Raw genomic sequence first — 16,453 nt, 5'->3', positions numbered from 1 at the left:
ATGCGGCTTTTGATAGCATAACTAGGAGCACAAAAGGGGGATGGATTATTCGTAACTCGACTGGCGCATCTTTAGGTTGGGGAGCTTCTCAACTAGGAACATCTATTTCACCGTTAGAAGCTGAAGCAAAGTCATTATTAGCTGCACTACAACAAGTTTGGTTAAGGGGCATTACGAATATTTGTTTTGAAGGAGATTGCAAGTTATTAATTGATATGTTACACAAGCAACACTATGACATCACAATTGAAGCAGTTATTCGTGACATTCTATTTTGGGTTGAAAAATTTTCCAATATTTCATTTGCCTTTTGTAATAGAAATTGTAATAAAGTTGCTCATTTGTTAGCTTTCTCTGGATGTAATTCAACTACCTTTTATTCTGATTTCTTGAATCCGCCTATATGGCTATCGGACCAATTGTATTACGATTTCCACAATTATCAAATATAATTGTATTTTGACGAAAAAAAAAAAAAAATGTAGACGTCCTTAAGGATGATTAGGTTAGGAGAGACAAATTTGCATCTTAGTGGGGGGTTTTTTTTTTTAATCATACCGGAAGAAGTGAACATGAATGTTAAACAATGGAGTCATTCAGTGTATAATTGCATATGCGTGCGTGTGTGTCCACCTTTTGGTTAGACCTTGAGAGTAAGTTTAGGCATTGAATAGGGTTGAATGTTTAATATGGTCAAATAATACATGCAGTACTTTTGAATTAGAATTTTGAGAATTTTCATGGTATCACTTTTTAAATTGTTTTTAACTAACATATCCTATAATCAAACACAATTGCGGTGAAAATGATAGGACTGATCATCTCTATATTTTAGTTTGAATATATTGTACTATTCTTTAATTGTCTCTCAACCTAATTAATGGCCTCCTTTTTTTGACCAACGAAATGATTAGTACTCAAGTGTTTAAATAGACACAAAATTTTGAAAATTATTCAATAGTACTAGATTAGATCGCGTATGTATATAGTGAGTTATAGTGTTATATTTTAAAAATTTATGAAATAATTTACATTCTTAACAAAATAAAATTAATTGATCAATGTAAATACCTAATTTTCCCCCAATAATAAGATTTTAAAATAATTTTTCTATCTTTATTTATTTTATAAGTTTATATAAATTCAAAAACTTTAGAAATATCAATCAATGAAACGTACATTCTAGTTAAAGAGATATATCAATCAACGAAATGAATATTGTAACTAGAGATGGAACACCAACAAATTAAGAGAGACTAAGATATATTTCTTTATAAATACTTTTCTTTTTTCAATTAATAAAGTTTTAAAAACCTAAAATTTTAATTTTAATATTATTTTTATATTATGTATTTTGACTACAAAAATTTCAGTTTAATTTTTAACATACTTTTACATAGTTCAGTTTATTCATTTAAGAAACTTTTAAAAAACTAAAAAAAAATACATATACTTTGAATATTTTATACCGTGTGTTTTGATCACAAACTTTTTTATATTTAGAAATATTTCCATATTTCCAAAATATATATCATGGTTTTTTTTCTTTTTTACAAAAAAAAAATAAAAATTATATCGTAATGTTAAATATGTAAATATTGTCCATAAACTATATTTACACTGGTCTCTTTCCCCTTCTCCTCTGCTTTCTAAAACAATCTTTTATTCATACAAACTTGTAGGTTCATCTCTCTCATTCTTAGATCCATTTCTTTATCCTTACGTACCACTCCTCTTCTCAGTTTCACTCAAAGAAGAGTGCTTTTGTTTTTGTAAGCGGCCCATGCACTTGGACGTTAGATAAGCCCATTTCTTTGTTTTTGTTCATGCATATATATTCACGAGATGAATATGGTAGCTAGGTCTCTTGCTAGGTTTCTCTAGATCTATTTTTTTGTTAACAATAATATATCTCTTTCTCCGTGAGATCATATACAAATCATGAATCCATCATCTCCCATATCGTTTGATCTCATCTTGGAGATATTATCAAGATTACCTTCAAAATCAGTCGCCAGGTTTCGTTGCGTCTCGAAGCTATGGGCATCAATGTTAGCTAGTACACATTTCAAGGAGTTGTTCTTGACCAGATCCTCGGCTAAGCCGCGCCTCTTATTCGCCATTGTAGAAAACGGCGACAAACCAGGCTCATCAAGAGACGAACCATGTGGTGGTTTAAAATACGAAGCATGTGGTGTGTGGAGCTTCTTCTCGTTGCCTCAGCTTGAGTATCCATATGAGAAATCGAATCTTGTAGCAGCCGCTGAGTTTCATGTGAAGTTCTCTCCAGACGATCTTGTGATCAATCATTCGACTAACCTAAAATATTGTTCATGTGGCTACAACTCTGGCTTGATCTATATCCATGGTTATAGATATCAAGCTAGACCTCTGATATGTAACCCCATCACAGGACGGTATGTTGTTACACCTAAACGGTATACTTACAAAAAGGCGTATAGCTTTTTCGGGTTTGACCCGATTGACAAGAAATACAAGGTATTGTCCATGGTTTATCTAGGTGGTCCTGGTCGTCATAAAATTCTTACATTTGAAGATGGAGATTTGATATGGAGACATATTAAATGTCCCATAAAACATGATGTTAGGAGTGATGGGGTATGCATCAACGGGGTTTTGTATTACTTAGGTGACAAGAATCATCGTAATGATTATGTGATTGTTTGCTTTGATGTTAGGTCTGAAAAATTCACCTTTATCGACATAGAAAGGTTTTGTCGATTGATAAACTACAAGGGAAAGTTAGCTGTGGTTTATTGGAAGGATGATGTAGACATTTATGAGAGACATCATTTCGATATGGATGTCTATAGTTTTATGGAGAATAGTCTCGACGCTAATCCCGTTAATGAGTTACATGTGTGGGTTTTAGAGGATGTTGAGAAACATGAATGGTTGAAATATGTCTATACGTTGACCAATGATGAATTCTTCCGTCGTCGTCACGTTTCCTTTGTTGGAGCGACTGCTTCGGGTGACATAGTGTTTTCAATGCGTAAGTATATATCTGAACAACCGTTTTATGTTTTCTATTTCAATCCGGAAAGGACGACTCTCCAACGTGTTGAAATCCAAGGTTTTGGTGAAGCGTTTAAGAAACGTTGTAGCGTTGTCACCTTTGTAAACCATGTAGAAGATCTTGGTGTTAACGATTTAGAACTACTCAAGTCAGTCCATCCTCCGTTGGTGGATCCATGTGATGTATCAGAATCGGATTCAGATTATGATCCTTGGGGTTAGGTGAAAAGCAATGGTTGAAGTTTCTAAGGTTCATGAAGTTTTAAAAAATATATTAAAACTTCAAAAAAGTTGTTCATCTGTTCCTGCATTGTTTGCATTGTGCATATGATGATCCAATTAATTGTGTTCTAGTCTTCTAGAAATATATTTGAAGCTTCGGTTGTTGTATTGTCTTAGCTCCACTTTCTTACAACTACTTTCTAAGTAGAATTAACGACAACAGCGATGGCCAACGAATAGTGATCTCTAGAGAGTTATCAAAACAAGGGAATGAGTGACTACAATATAGTTTCACTATGTTACATGGAAACAAAAACGAATACGCGGAAGCGAAATGTTTTGGAAACGGAAAAAAAAATTTCTAAATGAAATTAGGATATGGATACGTATCAAGCATTAAAACCATATTAGAGAAAACAATGTTTGAAACAACAAGTTAATCGAAAATATAATTAAATACTAATTAGTTTAATTAAAAGATAAATAAAAAACTTAAATCCCTAAATTTAAATTGTTATATTTCATATATTCTTGTATATGTGTATTTAAATTAAATAATAGGTTTTAAAGGTATAAATTAAACACTCTGTATATCATACATCAAAATATTTTCAAAATATTTGTTTATTGTGTTTCTAAATTAAATATATAAGATTATGTCACGTTTCTTAAATAGAAATGTGAGTTTTTTTTATAATGTTTCCAAATTTAAAAAAAATTAGGAATCGTGTTTCTGTGTTTCTTAAAATTTACGTTTTCCGAAACAAGAAACAAACTTTAAAAAGAGTTTCCATGCAACCTAGGTTTTCAGTATGACTGAGGTTACAAAATTTAATAAAAACACGAGATTAAACCACAACGAGACACAATACTTGATCTTTAACCTACACAATTGATGATAAAGAGAGGTTTCAATAATACTGTATATTCCTTGTTTCGATCGAGACTACCAAAGCTTTCAAAATTCATCACAAGAACTTCAAAAAACAATATATAAAGACATGTTTCAATATTTATGGCAATAACAAAAGAGTGAAACTTGATCTCCTCTGCATATATGCATGTTCTTAATGATCCTTTACCGCTAAAGTTTTTATAAATATAATTTTTCATATAGAATTCATCAAAATATTTTAAATAAAAGAAACATATTTCATTTCAAACAATCAATTGTTTGGATATATATGAGAGCACAATAGAAATATTTTTTTTCCTTTTTATATTAAATTTTAATCTATTATTGCAAATTATGAGAACTGTTGGCTTCTACGAAATAGTTTTATTCAAAAATTTGATAATATATTTGTGATTTATAATTTAGTTTTGTGTATTTTATTTTAATTTATGATTTGTGTGTAGAATAATTTAATGTTTAATTAATGAAAATTGCTTTAATATATTTTTTAATGTATGTTTTATTAAAGTTTTATGATCTTAATTAATGTCTCTTAGACCAACTCTACTCGGGAGAGTTTAGACGTTGCTTAAAATTAAAGTGGGCCAGGAGTTAATCCAAAGCAAAGAAGAAGGGCCCATAAACCAAAGAAACGTTGGTTATTGAGGCGTCGGAATAATCGCTTTAGTACCGCCACATGGCTAATTTTGATTGGAAGATGAGGAAAATAAAAAGGGGAAAAATATTATTTCTCCCAATTATTGTCCGTTTTTTTGGCGGGAAAATTTTTGTCCGTTTCTTTGGCGGGAAATTTTTTGTCGGAAAAGTTTTAGCGGGAATTATTGTCGGATTTTTTTGGGCGGGAAATTTTGACGGAAAAAACCAGCTAGGGTAAAATGGTCATTAAAAATTAAAAGAGAGCAAAACTAAAAATGACAAAGAAGATATTTTTGTAAAATAATATCATTATTTATGATTTTCATTATATTTTAATTAGATTTATTTGTTTAATGAACTGTGCATCTAGTTTTGTTAAAACCCATTTATTAAACGGACATAAACGGGCTCGTCCATTTATGTCCAACAAAGTTTATAACGGACACGGACATTAAACGGGCTCAAAATTTTGTAAAGACCCGTTTACGTCCAACGGACAATTGTCCATACTAACATCCCTATTTGTGAGTATAGTGATTTTATGGGTTGTTGTTTCCATTTAGGATTATCGCTGAGGAGATTATAGCAAGTCGCTGAGGAGATTATAGCATATGAATTAGTTACTGTACTTCTTGAAGACCCGACTGATGACAGTGTGGAGGTGGCTGTTAGGGTTTGTGACCGAGTGTGGTGCAATGCTTCAAGACGTTACACCAAAAGGATTGCATGGTAAAAATTCTTTCAATCTCTTTTTGTTATGCTGACTATTTGTATTTACACTTAATCCATCTAATTTGTTCACAAGTCAGTCTCTAAAGGATGATGTTGAAATTTGGTTGTATGTCTTAAAACACTATTTGCAAATTATTAGCCCAACGGACTACACACTATTTGGAATAATTTGTCCAAATGACATATTTGGATTACACACTATTTGCAATGATTAGTCCAAATGATATATGTGATTACAATTTTTTAACCTATATATAAGATATCTAATATAATTACTTAATTCTGTTTTTTTTTTTCTTTCCATGTGAAGTGTGTGTCCAATAATGATATAATGGACAAGAATGTGAAATATCTAATACATTATATATGTACATGCATTTTTTGAATTATAAACAAGTATGAATTTTCATGGTATCACTTTTTAAATAGTTTTTAACTAACATATCCTATAAACCAACACACTGAACACAATTGCTGTGAAAATGATAGGATTAAATTGATCGTCCATATATTTTAGTTTGAATATAATATATATATATATATATATATATATATATATATATATAAATAGATTTTGTATAATTTTATAATTGTCTCTCAACCGAATTAATGGCCTCCTTTTCTTGACCAACGAAATGATTTGGGAGCTTAGTGTTTGTTTTTTATAGACACCAAAACTATTCTATAGTTTCCTCCTTCACTAGAAGAAGCCTAAAGCTAGAGGCCCATGCACTTGGACGTTAACTTAGCCCATTTCAGGTCTTTGTTTGTGTTATCTCTCTTTCTATTCTCCATACTCCTATTTCATTTAATGAGACTTGATATTCCATTTTCACTCTCCTTCATTATTTGCCCAAATATTTACTTTTAATTAGAAAAGAAAAAAAACTAAAACAAACCCTACGTTCTTGATTCCATCAGTGTCGATTCCGCCGCCGTCGACGATTCTTTGCCGAAGTTCTCCAATACCGATGTTTCATCATCTTTTTCAAATTATATCAAGCTCTTCTTCAATTTGCAGGTGTGTTTTTCTATATAAAAGTAAAATTTTAAGTTAATATGTTTGGTTTTGGATTTTGGTAATCTTGATTGGATTTTGCTTGAAAAGCTTAGCAGATTAGGTGTTTTACCATGGGTTTTGGGTTGATTGAGCTAATTAGTTGATAACAAATAGATTTCAGTGTTTGAATCGTAGTGAATTGCAGAGTTTAGAAACCGAGACATTCGATTCGATTTTGAGTATAACTAGTAATACTGGTAAATGTAGTATAACTAGTAAAACTGGTAAAATTAGTATAACTAGTAAAATTGGTAATACTGATTAATATAGTACAACTAGTAGTATTACTGTTTGACCTTTTTAGAATTGTTTTGGCAGGATACAATGAGCGAAAACGTTAGCATATATTTTAAATGTGAAGATTATATGTATAGTATTATGTTCCACACACAAGTGAGAGATATAACGTTGTTGATGTTAAAAGCAAGGATAAACAAGAAACTTGGATATGTTGAGAGCCGCGTTAGAATGGATTTGAGCTACTATCCGCTAGTGGTAGGTGTAGCGGAAAAGTGTGAACTTATTGATGATGAGGATGTGAATGTGTTTCTATTGTCCGTTGATCATGAGAAGCGAAAATGTATATTGTATGTGGATGTCACCATTGTCTCGGAACAGCATGAGCAAGTGCTTAATGATGATGATAAGGCTGTTAGAGTGGACCAAAGTTCTGTTAACCAACAATGAAAAGATTCTAATTTTTTTTTATTCATGTTTGCTCTTTTGGTGTGTACTACTATTATCTTGGTTATGTCACAACTATTGTAAAACTTATTTTAAATTCTAGTAATGTTTGATTTTCTTTAAATTGATGTGAATATTTATGTTGTCATAACAAACTTATTTATGTTGTCATAATTAAGATAAAACTGGTATTAAAAAAGTTAAACATCCATTATTTTTAAAGAAAATCTAAGAATGTGTGTACTAGTAAATGTCAAAAGTAAATTTTAAATGTTTACAAAGAGTTAAATTTTAGAAAATATAAAATTTTGGTTGGTATTAAAGAATTCAATCAAGTGTTTCCTTATACTTTTAAGTTCACTTTGTAAATAATCACCAAATTGAGATGACAAAGTTACAAAATTATAGATTTTATATATATTAGTGCATTGAAGACTTTTAAGTTTATGTTTATAGACTTTAAATAACTGTACAAATAAAAAATATAATTTTAAGAGTGGGTAAAACTAATTAACTTAAAGAACCTCAAAAGTACAACTATTTGTAATTTTGGTACAACTAAAATCCTAGGTATAATAAAGTGTAAACACACATATTGCACACGTGGCAATACATTTGTCATACTAGTAAAACTGGTACAACTGATATAACTAGTATAACTGAGGAAAGTTAGAATATGTGATATTAAATATGTATTTTGTATAGAATGATAATTTCACATTTGTAAAAATTATCTTGTAGCTTTTGTCCCTTGGTAACTGAAAGATATGTTTAAACTGTAGATCAATTCCTCTCAAACTTAGTGAGCATATTATTCAATTCACACACGTTGTCAAAGGCTTCGTTGATATAAGAACTCGTCAATAACTTAATTTTCTTGTTGTACTCTCTCGAAAGGAAGTATTTCTTAGAGGTCGTAGTGGTGTCGCTTCCTCTTCAAAATCCTGCAAAAAACAGTTATACCAAGTAATATCAAGTTATACTTTATCACAAATTTCTCAAAATACGAATACTTTTACATAGTTATAATAGTATTAAAAATAAAGTCCGGCTAGTTTTATCTAGTTTTACTAAGTTAAATTAGTTATCTTCATTTTACTTATTCTCCTTTGTTTTTTTTTGTAAGACTATTTCATGGTTGTAAATAAAAATCGCTTGTTAATTGCCGCCGTTTTTTCTTTCCGAAATGGTTCCAGAGATCACATGTTCTCTCTTCTTTCTTCTTCCCTATTTGGTTCCGAGATCACTCTCTTTCTTCTCCTCCTTCTACTTCATTTTCTTTCGTTTCCTCTTCGAAATCCTGCAACAAACAATAATATATCTCAGCAATTTCTCATAAGACTAATAGTTATATCTAGTTTTACGAGTTTTACACAGACTAGTTGTACCAGTTCTACCCGTTTTAGACACATTAGTTGTATCAGTATTACCCAGACTAGTTATACTTAGTTCCACTAGTTTTACACACAATATTGTACCAGTTTTACCGGTTTTATACACACTAGTTGTATTTAGTTCTACCAGATCTACCATTACACATGCAAGTTGTACCAGGTCTATAAGATCTACCAGTTTTACACCACAAGTTGTACCTAGTTCTACCGGTTCTAAATACCAAAAATCTATTTTAATTCCAAATCTCTCTACAAACACCATAGTAGTTGCGTTACTTACACTTGAATCGTTGTGGTCGGCCCTCACTTCGCCTTGAACACTCTTCGGCTTCAACTCCTTCGGCTAGTACTCCTTCTTCGACCATAGCACTAGGAGATTTGGTTCCCGAGTTTGAACTTCCCTCCTCAGTATTTACTTCTTATCCTTGTACTTTTCCTTCTTTTTCTTCTCCATTACAATCAGATCCCAGAGTCTCAGATCTCTAGTTATCTTCTGCTGAAATCGAGCCACCTTCTCCTTCTTTTTCGTCGAAATCGATTCCTTTTTCACTCAGTTGTTCCAAATTATGTCTTCCCAAACATGAAACAAACTATGTTTTCAGTTGAGGTTTACAAAATTCAAAAAAAAAACACGAGATTAAACCACAACGAGACACAATTCTTGATCTTTAACCTACACAATTAGATGATAAAGAGCGGTTTCGATAATATATTCTTGTTTCAATCGAGACTTCCAAAGCTTTCAAAACTCATCACAATAACTTCCTACACAGTACACAACAATATATAAAGACATGTTTCAATATTTATGGCAATAACAAAGGAGTGAAACTTGATATTCTCTGCATATGATGCATGTTTTTAATGATCCTTTACCCTGAGTCTCACAGATGAATGGTAAAATAAAAAAACCGTTAATTTTTTTTATAAATATATATTTTACATCTTGAATTCATCACTAATCACTTTAAAACGAACACATCAAAATATTTTAAATAAAAGACTCATATTTCATTTTAAACAATCAATTGGTTGGTTATATACGAGAGCATTAGAGAAATAGTTTTGTTCTTTTCTTATTAACTCTCGATTTATTATTGAAAATTATGAAAATCGTTGGCTTTCACGAAATAGTTTTGTTCAAAAATATGATAATATATTTGTGATTTATGATGATTTAGTTTTGCGTGTTTTATTTTAATTTATGAGTTGTATATATAATTTAATGTTTTATTAATTGAAAATTGTATGTAAGATTTTTCTTTAATGTATTATTAAAGTTTTTATGATCTTAATAAGTTACTAAAGACAAAAAAAAAAAGAGATTTTCATGAGTCTCGTGAAAATAAATGTCGATGACGTGGCGGTATATTACCGATAAGCCTCTTATTGAATCAGAGCGTTCAAAGTGCTTCCCCAAAATTAAAGACAGGATCTTCAACTGAAGATTCTTTATTTGAATTGAAGATAAAACCCGACCCGGATCCGAATCTAAAGTACTTGACCCAACGACAGCTCTTTCAACCCACTCTCGGTGCGCTTCCAATTCGCGATTGCCGTCTTTCTGTTTGTTTACCGGAGAAGAAGAAACCATCTTAAAAAAACCCATTCGACAAAAATTCGAAATTTTGATTCGCTCGATACACGAATTTTTGAGTTTTTGTATGGTTTTGATCCCGGCGAGAGCTCTGGATCCGATTTCATCAGAATCGTGGTGAGAGATTATGGAATTGGGGTTTCCTCGGGAGTGAAGGATGATCCATAGAAGAAGAAGAAAGAGTGAAACTTTCCAAGGATTGATCTGAACAATCATGTGGCTTTCTTTCTTAAGACCCAGAGATCGTTTCTCCTTAGCCGAACTCAGGTTTTTAAAGTTTTTGATTTTGATCGGCTTTTGATTTTGTGCTTAACCTTGATCCTGCAACATGTTTTAAATTGTGGCTGAGATCATTGTTGGTTGTGATTTTTGTGAATTATGCTTAAAAAATCTGTCTTTTTGGGTTCTTCTCTGTGTTCTCTTTGGTATTGGAATTTGGAAGTTAGGTTTTTGGGAAGTGGAATGTTTGATTACTTGAATTGTGTTATGGATATTTCAACTCTTTATGTTTTAGTGAGGGGTCGATTTTATAGATATTGCAGCGATTTGGGTGGGTTAAAAGGGACTATCTTTGACCATAGGACGATGGAAGAGTTCTCGGAAGTTCATTGGGATCTTAGTGTTAATGACATTAGTTGTTTGTTGACTATACCAGATGATGATGTAACATAACTGTTGAAAGTTTGTATTTTTTGTTTGATCATCTTTGATTTTGGGCGAACAAGTTCCATTTGTGAATTATCTCTGTTTCATTTTTGTTTGAATCGTGGTTGAGATTGGTTGTGAGTTTTGAATGATTTGTGAATGATATGCTTAAAATTGTGTCAGGGATGTTGTTGGTCATCTCTTTGGAATTGGAATGGGTTGTTTAAATTTAGTTGCTAGGGTTTCTAGGATGGTTTGATGGTGCCATTTAAGGGCACTGTTTAAGTTCATCTTTCACCAGTTTCAGTCAGGGTTAGGGGTCAACGTTATAGAAATTGAAATTAATTGGGTGGGTCGAATGAACTATATTTTGACCTTAGGACAATGATTTATTGCGAGAGTTTGTTGAGATCTTGGTGTTACGACATCAGTTGTCTTGTTGTTGATTATACCAGATCATGAAAGTGTTGGAAATTTGTTTTTTTAGGTATCTGACTGACCAGTTGAGAAAAATTCAGATCGTGAACGAAGCTAATAAGGTTAGTGACATAAATCCTTTGCATTTTAGCTACTACTATCGTGGCATTTTTGTTTCGTTTTCGGTTGTGTTTTGATCTTTGATTACCGGGTACCATTTTGAAGGATCTCGTTGTCGAGGCATTGAGATCAATTGCGGAGATATTAACTTATGGTGATCAGCATGACCCTTCATTCTTTGAGTGAGTCTTTTTGTCAATTATCACTCAGCACCGTTCCTAGTGGCATATATGTTAATATTTACGATCGTTTCAGATTTTTTATGGAGAAACAAGTAATGGGAGAGTTTGTACGTATTTTGAGGGTTAGCAAGACAGTAACAGTTTCTGTCCAGTTGTTGCAAACCATGAGTATAATGATCCAAAACCTAAAAAGCGAACAAGCAATCTGTGAGTTCATTAGGTGAAGTTCAATTTTTCTACGAGAATTCCCATGATAACAGTCTATTAATGACATTCAATTCCTTGCAGACTACTTGTTCAGTAATGAATATGTAAACTATTTGATAACATATACATTTGATTTCCAACACGAAGAGCTTCTATCTTACTACATATCCTTCTTAAGGTAATTTTTTATTGCTGTTATCTAGGCTTTAGGAAGTACTTACTGACTGTATCTGATAACTGTTCTATTGTTTGCTTAATGTAGAGCTGTTAGTGGGAAGCTAAACAAGCATACAATATCATTGCTTTTGAAGACCGAGAACGTGAGTTTTCTTTAAGTTTCAGATTCCTTTTACTTTAATATTCTTTTATGGATATTTTTTTGCCATATCTTAATTCTGCGTTTCTGCGTCTAGGATGTAGTAGCTTCTTTTCCCCTTTATGTCGAAGGCATACAATTTGCATTTCATGAAGAGAACATGATACGCACTGCAGTTCGTGCCCTGACTCTTAATGTATATCACGGTCAGTCACTTCTAATAGTTCTTGTGATTTGTCATTTGTATGGTAACGATAAGCAGAATTCTTGGCGATGTTTCTAATGCCATCAGTTTGTTTTTGCAGTTGGCGATGACTCTGTAAATGATTATGTAGTTAGTTCACCACACACCCAGTATTTTTCAAAGTTAGTTTCATTTTTCCAAAAGCAATGCATGGATCTAAGCGCAATGGTGTTGAACACTCTAAAGTAAGATACATTGCATTTTTATTTCGCAGGGCAATAGTTTGAAAATTGATCATTAACTTATCCTAACCCATTTTCATCTGTCAATTTATTTTGTTCATATATGATCTGGATAAATTAAGTTTTCTGAAATTTTTTATTTCATCTTTGGTAAAGGAGCCCATCTCCAGATTCTGGTGGAAAATTGTTTTCTGCTGTTGATGGGATCGAGGACACCTTGTACTACTTTAGCGATGTTATCTCTGCTGACATACCTGATATCGGGAGACTGATAACTGATCACATTCTGCAGCATCTAACTCTCCCACTTCTTCTCCCGTCTTTATACTCTGAGGCTGTAAATGTACAAAATATCACCTTTTTCGTCTTAATATCCTTTTCAGACTTGATTTATTTGGTCCGTCATGATATTTTTTTAGCCTTGTTAGGTTTAACTATTTGCAGAGTACCATTTCTTATTTCAGTTAAATATTGGTTTTGTTGATATTTCAGGAGGTATCAGTTGATCCTGTCACTTCTCTCTACCTGCTTTCCTGCATTCTGCGGATAGTTAAAATCAAAGATTTGGCAAATATGACTGCTGCTACTCTTTTCTGCCCTGTAAAAGCATTCATCTCAAGTTCCCTAGTGAAACCTAATAGCAGCTTGGCTCCTGAACGCGTTACATATGGAAATGGGCATCCAGACAATGGTGTCACTGAGGAGGCAGATCAACAGTGTTCAAGCACTGCAGTCATGAGTGAGGATAAAAATTCCCACGTTTGCAGTGAAGATGCTGCTACCAAAATTATCTTCAACAATTCGCATATTACGTTTAGGTAACATGTTAGCACATAAGACCTTAAACAAAATTATGATAGTTGATTTTTCATACAATGCTGTCTTAATAGTGTCCGATTTTAGTATTAAACTGATGGGGTTTTTTGTGTTACTAGAGAGACTTTACTTCGGTATATTTCTGAGGGAGATGATGTGCAAGCTCAGGGTTCATTGTTTGTGCTAGCCACTTTGTTGCAGACGAAAGGTATTGGCGGTGGCATTGGGCAGATTATTCTCGCCTTTTCTGGTGGTGTTGTGCAGATTATTCTCGTCTTTTCTGGTTTTGACTACTTACATTTAATTTTTGGTAGAACTTGAAGAGTCAATGCTAGATGCTTTTGGCATTCTTCCTCAGCGTAAGCAGCACAAAAAACTTTTACTGGTGAGTTTCTGTCATTATCCTTTATCTTGTGATTAATATCTTTTCCAGAAGACTTTCCAGGGTAAATCGCATCTCAATGGATTCCTGCTACTAATACACATTACTGGACCATCTACTTTAGCATGCACCACAAAATTGATGTACTTGTTGAACAGCCTTTTTATTCTTATTCAACATTTAATTGGTAGCTATATCTCTGACAGCAATCTTTGGTTGGGGAGGACTCTGGTGAAGAACAACTGTTTTCACCACGAAATGGTTCTATGAGAGATGGTTTAAGTAGCGAGCTTGATTGGTTTCTACGAAGGTTGGAGGTACTTTGTTGCATCTCTTAACCTCCATCTCTTTGGTCTTTTGTTATAGTGTGAGTGATTTATTCGTTCCAATACCTTCAACAGGAGCAATTTGGAGTATGCTGTTCATTGCCTAGGGCTGCAAGGTGCCCCCGTGAACATAGACATCAGGTAAATTATGAATGTTTGTAATCCCAAGCAATCAGCATAGCTTCTTTTGAACTTCCAACTTTTAAATCTAGGTTCTTTTTTCATAATAGTACAAAAGTTCTTTGTGTTGATTTAATAACAAAATGTGGTGTAGGTGGTGGATGCATTGGTCAGTCTTCTCTGCCGAGAAAACATATCTGCGGAAACATTATGGGATGGAGGATGGCTGTTACGCCAATTGCTTCCTTACAGCGAGGCAGAATTTAATCGCAAACATCTCAAGATGTTGAATGTATGTTCCGTTGAAAATGCTTCTGTTTTGGTTTGACACTTTTTCACTCCTCCCCCTTCTCCTCTCTTCATTACTTACTAATTTCCTGCTTATGACAGGTTTCCTATGAGAAATGCAAGAGTGCGCTTACCCAGGAGATTAAAGGTACCTGGCCTGATCTACTCATCACAGCACTGCTTGATGAGTGGAAAAAGTGCAAAAGAGGCAAGTAAAGAAGCATATTGTATTTTGATTGTATGAATATATTCAGTGAATCTGATACCAAATATCTGCTGACAGTGATCGAAGCTCCATCCCCTCAAAAAGAGCCTAAATCTGTTCTTCTTCAGCTTGATAGATCCTCTTCTAATGGTAAAATTTTGTTACAGATCTTGCGTAATCAGTTTGATAACAAATGTGAATGTTATGGACATTCCCTTGTTAAATTCGTGTCCATACAAACCATTAACTCTAAAGATCTTTTATAGATAACACTGTTAGCGAATCATCATTCACAGCAGGTGAAAGAATGTGCGAAGTGGTTAAGGTATGTAAACTCTTCTCTTTATAGTTCTATCAGTGCTTGTCGTTATTTTATATGATAATCAACTTTTCCCCCTTAGGTTTTCGTGCTTCTTCATCAACTCCAAATCTTCTCGCTTGGTAGGCCCTTACCGGAGCAACCTCCTATCCATCCTCCAGCCGACCGATCTGAAACATCTCGTGCCACAATTGCTTGTTTGGATGTTTCAGTCATCAAACCTGGCACCCAACTGAAGCTAGGTTGGCACATGATGCTTTTTTGCTTTTCATAGTTACATTCTCTAACAAACCACACAATGTCCATCATCAATTAGAACTCCAGTTTGATTGGGTTGTCTTGGTATCCAAAGTTAATCAAATCTTTGAAATTTCCTGGTGCAGTTGGTGCTGTGCCCTGTAGAATTGCCTTTGAAAGAGGCAAAGAACGGGATTTCTCATTTCTAGCCTTATCGTCTGGTGTGTCTGGGTGGATTGTCCTTGCTGATCCAGATAATGGAATCGTCCGTGTTACCGCACCTTTAGCTGGCTGCAAAGTACGTAATCACCTTCACTGTCTTTTTCTTTAACGGAACTTCTTGTGAAGATCACACAGCGAAGAACAGAATATAACATGGTAAATGATCTATCATCTTTTGTTTGTATTTCAGCCCCGAATAGATGAAAAGCACCCGAAATGGCTACACCTGAGAATCCGACCATCTACGTTACCGTTATTGGATCCAACAAAGCGAGGAGCCTATGAGAAGCTCAAGTCCAAAGGTCTAGTAGACGGGAGATGGATATTAGCATTCAGAGACGACGAATCTTGTCACTCTGCTTACTCAATGGTTGCAGATGAGATCGATCAACAATGCAGCGAGGTAGACAGAAGGTTAAGACCATTATTTGACCTAGAAAGAAACCAGCAAGAAGATGAATGAAAACATTTTCGACGCCTCGTCTTTCATCAATTTGGTCTTCGTCGGGTTGAGATCTCATTCAAAAGTTTGGTATTGATTGATCTTCCCCCACTTCTTGAATATATATGAAACGCCATACCAATTTAGATGCACTCTTAGGAGCAGCGCTTCCATGATTCTTTCAACGTACCCGCATTTTCAGGTGCCTTGTTTCACAAGTTTCTTGTCCATTCCATTCAAGCAGCTCTATATTTGTTTATTTGTTTTTTGTTAATTTTTTTTTCCTTTTTGTAATAGTGGTCTTAATGTAATATCATTGTATAAAATACCATTTGCTTCATTGACATTATGCAATAAAGAAGAGAAACAATGACCTGCCGTTAATACGATGTCGCTTCATGCTTTCGTTACATACGACGCCGTTTTTGATTTGGGCGTTTTATATAAATTAAAAAATTTGAAGGGTGAAATAATAATTTAACTAAAAGCTTGTCAGTTCTTAA

At 33.4% G+C, this 16,453-nt stretch overlaps 3 protein-coding genes and 1 long non-coding RNA gene across 4 annotated transcripts; 3 read left to right on the top strand and 1 right to left on the bottom strand.

Annotated features, from left to right (window-relative positions):
• Positions 1 to 1,941: 1,941 nt before the first annotated feature.
• Positions 1,942 to 3,261, top strand: LOC111830451 (F-box protein At2g16450-like). The gene has a single exon (XM_023782308.1). It carries the CDS (start codon positions 1,942 to 1,944, stop codon positions 3,259 to 3,261), a length of 1,320 nt encoding a protein of 439 aa, XP_023638076.1.
• A 3,188-nt stretch (positions 3,262 to 6,449) lies between these two features.
• LOC111830689 lies at positions 6,450 to 7,415 on the top strand. Its single transcript, XM_023783288.1, has 2 exons — positions 6,450 to 6,566; positions 6,924 to 7,415. Exon 2 carries the CDS (start codon positions 6,930 to 6,932, stop codon positions 7,290 to 7,292), a length of 363 nt encoding a protein of 120 aa, XP_023639056.1. The 5' UTR covers positions 6,450 to 6,566; positions 6,924 to 6,929; the 3' UTR covers positions 7,293 to 7,415.
• A 930-nt stretch (positions 7,416 to 8,345) lies between these two features.
• On the bottom strand, positions 8,346 to 9,557 carry LOC111830722. Its single transcript, XR_002834058.1, has 3 exons — positions 9,361 to 9,557; positions 8,964 to 9,253; positions 8,346 to 8,589 (listed from the first exon to the last, which is right to left on the bottom strand). It is a non-coding gene; the product is annotated as an uncharacterized LOC111830722 (long non-coding RNA).
• Positions 9,558 to 10,167: 610 nt separating this feature from the next.
• On the top strand, positions 10,168 to 16,339 carry LOC17887216. The gene is made up of 21 exons (XM_006292966.2): positions 10,168 to 10,547; positions 11,413 to 11,464; positions 11,568 to 11,644; positions 11,718 to 11,851; positions 11,933 to 12,029; positions 12,114 to 12,171; positions 12,265 to 12,373; positions 12,473 to 12,596; positions 12,750 to 12,936; positions 13,086 to 13,411; positions 13,529 to 13,617; positions 13,724 to 13,794; positions 13,998 to 14,108; positions 14,193 to 14,258; positions 14,392 to 14,529; positions 14,628 to 14,733; positions 14,809 to 14,880; positions 14,997 to 15,055; positions 15,132 to 15,291; positions 15,433 to 15,584; positions 15,699 to 16,339. The coding sequence occupies exons 1-21, from the start codon at positions 10,495 to 10,497 to the stop codon at positions 15,969 to 15,971; spliced, it is 2,514 nt and encodes an 837-aa protein (XP_006293028.1). The 5' UTR covers positions 10,168 to 10,494; the 3' UTR covers positions 15,972 to 16,339.
• The last annotated feature ends 114 nt before the right edge of the window (positions 16,340 to 16,453 follow it).

The sequence above is a fragment of the Capsella rubella genome, unplaced genomic scaffold, assembly GCF_000375325.1.
Source record: "Capsella rubella cultivar Monte Gargano unplaced genomic scaffold, Caprub1_0 scaffold_5, whole genome shotgun sequence".
Lineage (NCBI taxonomy): Eukaryota > Viridiplantae > Streptophyta > Magnoliopsida > Brassicales > Brassicaceae > Capsella > Capsella rubella.
This window is presented reverse-complemented; position numbering and strand designations above follow the sequence as displayed.